We start from the raw sequence: 5,796 nt of genomic DNA, 5'->3' as shown, positions 1-5,796 counted from the left end.
GCAAATCTTCAAATTATGTGAGCTAGTATTAACAATACCAGCGACAAGTGCTGCAGATGAACGCTCATTTTCAGCTCTGAAGAGATTAAAAAACTACTTAAGAAATTCGCAGAACCAGGATAGGTTGTCATCACTGGCTTTGATGAACATTGAAAAGTCCTTCCTAAACAAACTGCAGTCCAAACCAAGCTTTCTAGATGAGGTTATTGATCTGTTTGCCAAGAAAAACAGAGGAATCGAGCTGAATTATAAACAATAAAGTAAGCATTAAATTATATTCCAGGTTCACAACCCTGTCATTTGATGGCTATAAAATTGTGTTGATAATTATGTGTTATTTTAATATATTAGCTTAAATATACAATACATATTAAAACTATTAGCTGTTTCCTTTTAAATAGAAGATAGAAACTATAGGGCATGTAGAAAAAATTTATATACATGTATATAAAGTTGCTTCCCTGCTTTCGGTAGTCATGCTACGCCACTGGACCTGTGTCACCATGTACTCGAATTAGCTCACTCCTCAAAATTGTAGAAACTCATCCTCCTTCCAGGATAAACAGTTTATTACTGAAAAACAGGCGATTTTAGATCACCTGGTTTTGCAGGTCTGGTAGCCATGTTTGAAGTTGTGGGTTATAACTAGGGACCGGATTTTTATGCCCTAATCCTTAAATATGTATGCATTTATGCATGAAAAACTTCCAAAATATGCACTAAAATATGCACATAAAATTTATACCAAATATTAAAATTGATTTTACATTAGTTTAAGGTCAACAAATCAATACAGGGTGGGGTGCAGAAACTTCCTTTTTTTGAAGGCAAATAAAAGAAAAACTATTGCTGATAGAATTTATGTTTAGCTAATGAAAGAACATACTTTAAAGTTTTAAATCATGTAGTTTTAAACAAAATGTCTTGAAGGTGATGGCCACCGTTCTCTATGCACTGATGCAACCGTTTTCTGAAGTTCCCTTCTGCACGTTCCAACATGTGCACCGGAATTTGGGCTACTTCCTGCCGAATAACATTCTTCAGCTGAAGCAGGTTTATGGGGAGATGTTTAAAAACCTCTGCCTTGAGGTATCCCCATAAAAAAAAAGATTACAGGACGTTAGATCAGGTGAGTGCGCTGCCCATGGGTTGTCACCTCGAAGCGAGATGAGCCGTCCGGGGAACTTTGCCCTCAAAACTGTCGTTGAAGCTCGGGCTGTGTGGGCTGTGGCACCATCCTGTTGGAACGAGACGTTTCCTAGATGCATTCTTAAAGAGCTGGTTCGAAAAAGATATCAAAATCGACTGTTGAACTGCCTCCACATTTTCTGGCGTCATAACAGTCCCTTGTCATCCTGATGATTTTTTCACCACACTCCCAGTTGTCCTAAAGTTCTCTACCCACAGAACAATCGATTTCTGATCAGGAACCGGACCTCTGGGCTTCATTCCAAAGTGAGTACGGAACGCATGCTGCACCGCCACATAGGAATGGTTGTTTGAAAAATAGACTTCGACAGCAAACGCACGTTGCTCACTCGTCCACCTCATGTTTCCTACTGAGGGGTATTAGACAGAAGCTTCTGCGACTGCTACGTTCACCAAGCCTATCCCCACTTTTCTGCGACCTCTCCTCCCTTCACAATGCGTCTTCACAAAAATGAAGTTTCTGTGCCATAGCTTAGGTGGTCAGTCACGGGCTTCCTGAGGACTGGGTTTAGTACCAGGCTCATTTTTGCAGGATTTGTGGTAGTCTGTGGCACTGGGGCAGGTTTCCTCCTAGTGCTTCAGTTTACTCACACCACTCATCATCCAACGAATGCTCCATATGCATCTGTCACCTGGGGCTGGTACACTAGAAACATTTTATGAGGTTTCAGTTCCAATGGACTCAGTTTCACTTGTCATTCCTGCAATAAGAAACATGATTTTCTGCCCTTACAAATTTCTCTCTCTGTCTGTCTCTCAAATGTGTGTGTGTGTGTGTGCGCGCGCACGTGTGCACGTGTGTGTACTTTGTAAGCATCTTATTTATCATTGTCATCCTGCAGTTTCAGATTTTAAGCTGTCAGCCATTAACACAGACATGTTACATGAACATTAGTTACATAGTAAGTCACAAATGAACAAGCAGGCTTTTGATTCATTGTACCATGTCTGTTCAATGAGTATTGATATTTTGATGTGGATATGTGAAGTGTTGTTTACAGTATGAAGGAAATGATTTATGATCGACTATGTGTATGTTAATCGTGGGAGATGGCATTAAATGTCAGCCTTGATGCATTATTTGATAACATGTAGAACTGGAAGGTGTAAGGGAGAAAGCAAGGGGAGTTAATAGTACAAAACTTCACTCACTCATGGAGCTGACCCCTTCTTGAGAAGCCTCTACTCAAGAATTTCCCAACATTTTATGGAACCTGAAGTTCATTACCATGCTCACAAGAGCCCTCCACTGGTCCCTATCCTGAGCCAGATTGGTCCAGTCCATTTTAATATTGTCCACCCATCTACGTCTTGGTCTCCCTAGTGGTTCTTTTTTCCTGGCTTTCCCGCCAATATCCTATGTGCATTCCTCTTCTCCCCATTCGTGCTACATGCCCTGCCCATCTCATCCTCCTTGACTTGATGATTCTAATTATACTTGGCGAAGAGTACAAGCTCCTCATACCAGCCTTTATCTTTGAATTATTTATTGTTTTCTTTAGGTGTTAGGTTGTTTATTTTCTCCTGTGTTATACTAGTCTGTCTTGTTTTTAATTCTCAGCATTCTAACTTGTTACAGCTAAGTGGTAGTACAGCACGGTCCAGTATGATGGTGATTAGCTTTGGAGTAGCAGTTGTGTTTTTGGTTAAGCGACTGCTTAAATTGTAGCAGTTCCACAGCTGTGACTTAATTCTGTCTGTCCAGAAGACTAGCCCATACAGTCCATGAATATGAAGACAGTGCAGCAAGTGTTGCCCCATATGTCCACTGAAAACTGAGTCTCAGAATTTTATATTGAGCGGTTAGCTCAACCAGCACAAACAGAAAGAAGAATAAGCTTTTTAAAGATGTGACTTTTTAAATTTTAAATAATTACTTTCCTCTGTATAAGTGATTTTATTTTACTCTCAGGATTTGAAGTTATTTTATTTCACATGCAGACAATGTAAACAAAACAGCATTTCTTATGGAATGTAAATGTTAACAAATTGATAAAGACTGCCCATTAACCTTAATGAGATTTGTATTGCATTTTAGTTTATGACCTTTTTTATACTGTTAATAGAATTCTGTTATGCAGAGAATTTTTATAGAATTCATTCCCTGTAGGTGCAACAGATGTGATTTGTTCACACACCACATTGCCCATTAAACGTGCAGATGTCTATTCAGAAGCATCCCATATTTTAAGCACAGATTTTATATTCCAAAATACAAATATAATTAAATACACTATAGTGATTTCACAGAATACAATTGATATTAAGCTTTTTTTGGTTATGTAATTTTGGGGAGGGTTGCTTGACACAAAAAATGTACAGCTAACCTCTGACTTTATATCTGTAATATTAATATACTGTTCACAGTTCTCTTTTAACACAAAAGCATTATGAATACATTTGATCTCAACATATGAACTCTCAATTTTTGTACATCTGTACATACAAACAGCAAAAGAGCTCATTCCCATGAGAGACAATTACAATTTTTAGTGGCAGAATAGTGAATGCACTGTCAATATATGAACAACGAACTGATGCTCATTGACTAGCATGCTGGGGGAAGCATTTCAAGGCTACTTGGTACAGCAAGTTGCTTACTCAGTGGCAGAATGAGGCTCACTAACTGTTGTTTTGACTTAAAAATGACTGTACTTAGGAATTGGACATTGGGTCAGGTGTATATTACAGTATTCTTTGAAATGCAGTAGCTTGTAAGCTTGATTGGGATACAGTCAACACCTGATTTTGTGTTCATCTGGCACCCACACAAGATACTGTTGCAAGCTCAGCTTAAGAGTGGGAGGGATGAAGCAGTACTCATTGCACCAAACCATTATTTGGAGTGACAAGATATCGCCACACATACTGGCTGAAGCAGTAATGTTTTTGACATGTCCTGAAGATGCCATGTTGAATCTTAGTTGGGTGCTGCCTGGACAGTCCTGACTGAGGCTTCCTGTGGTTTTCTTCAATCTGTCCAGTTAGGTGCTGGGGTAGTGTCTGAATTAGGGCATGGTCAATTCTCTGCACATCCTTTCTAACTTATTATCCACTATCATTCAGTCATTTGATGCTATATAGTTTTGAGTTCCTAGTATAATTGTTAAATAAACTAAAAATCAATGACATCATTTGCACTTGACCCCTCCCCCCCACTTAAGGTTTCTTTGGGAGCACTGGACTTTAACACTGAATTGAGAAAAATCTTAAAAAAGGATGAAATTTAATGTTGAGATTACTGACAGTGCCAGAAATCCCTATATGAAGGAACGTTCAACTGGAGCTTTAATGTCTTAACTTTGTAGTTGTCATTATATCTGTAGTGCCCATCATTTACATATCAGTTCAGCATTTCTTTTTGTGTGGCACTAGACCATTGTGGTCCAGTACTTCCTATTTTTGGGTTTCAGAATCTTGTTTATAGACCTTTGGGAGGACACCCTGGATGGGAGATCTGTCCATTGCAAGGGTTCTACCTAGACAGGACAGCATGGACACACACAAGAAAAGAAAACACAGACAGACATATCTCCATGCCTGGACTGGGATTCAGATCCACAATCTCTCTGTTCAGGTAGCAGAAAACAGTATATGGCTGAGACCACATGCCTCCCTATGATTGGCAGACTTCAGAATATTAATAATAAAGGGGTCCATCCTCATATCTGGAGGGATTATACTCAGAAGAAGAGAGTTGGTTACAGTGTGCCAGCTAAGACAAGTCCTTGATCTGCCACAAAAATTTATATAAAAGAGACAGTGTAGTTGGTTGAGGGGCTATGCTACAAGCTGGAAGGTCGCCGGTTCAAGTCCCGATGAGGTCACTGATTTTTTTTCCAATTGACCTACTCCTTCCAGCTGCACTATGGCCCTGGGGTCGACTCAGCCTCTAACAGAAATGAGTACCAGGAATTAAATAATTTTCCTGGGTAGTAAAGCGCGGCCGGCGTGTAAGGCTGACAACCTTACCGTCATCTTTGAGTCAATTGTCTAGATAATGTGGGACCCTCAACGTCTCACAACCCTATGGGCCTTCATGGCCTCTTGCAGGGATGGCTTTATTTTACTTACTTGACAGTGTTTATAAGAAGCATTTCAGCTCTATGTTTTAGGTGCATTACAATATTGTGATATACAACTTCATAGCTTACTTGGCAAGGGCTGTAATGAAATACTGTATAGTATATTGGCATACAGAATGAATGGTGCATAAGACAACTGTAAAATAAATCGCCTTGGCTAACATCAACTGGCCAATCACAGAACATAATTTATGCTATTACTGCAGACACTGGCAATTTTCTGGATTTCTGCTTTGCTCAGATGTTTGCTTACACTACACTAATGCAGTATATGGTGTGTGGAGTAGAATTCATTATGCCAACTTTGCAGTTATGGTGACTGTTGTCATGTTGTCCCACCACACATTTTAACATGAAGTCCAAGTTAATTATGTATACGATTTTTGAGTTTCATTTATAAATAATTGTCAAGGGGTTTGTTAAATGTGAAACAGTATTTAAAAGATCTAAGGTTCTTGTATGCTTCATTTATAAGATGACCTCTAGTTTTGGAAGACTCTGT

General features: G+C 39.2%; 1 protein-coding gene across 1 annotated transcript in view; it reads left to right on the top strand.

The window, feature by feature from the left end:
• The window catches only part of LOC111865440, a 16,027-nt gene extending 11,002 nt beyond the window's left edge, over nucleotides 1-5,025 (top strand). The window contains exon 4 of the mRNA XM_023853481.2: nucleotides 2,789-5,025. Within this exon, the coding sequence (XP_023709249.1) occupies nucleotides 2,789-2,878 (90 nt within the window). The 3' untranslated portion in view covers nucleotides 2,879-5,025. The remainder of the gene's footprint in view (nucleotides 1-2,788) is intronic.
• The last annotated feature ends 771 nt before the right edge of the window (nucleotides 5,026-5,796 follow it).

This window comes from Cryptotermes secundus, unplaced genomic scaffold, assembly GCF_002891405.2.
Source record: "Cryptotermes secundus unplaced genomic scaffold, Csec_1.0 scaffold343, whole genome shotgun sequence".
NCBI classification, from domain to species: domain Eukaryota; kingdom Metazoa; phylum Arthropoda; class Insecta; order Blattodea; family Kalotermitidae; genus Cryptotermes; species Cryptotermes secundus.
This window is presented reverse-complemented; position numbering and strand designations above follow the sequence as displayed.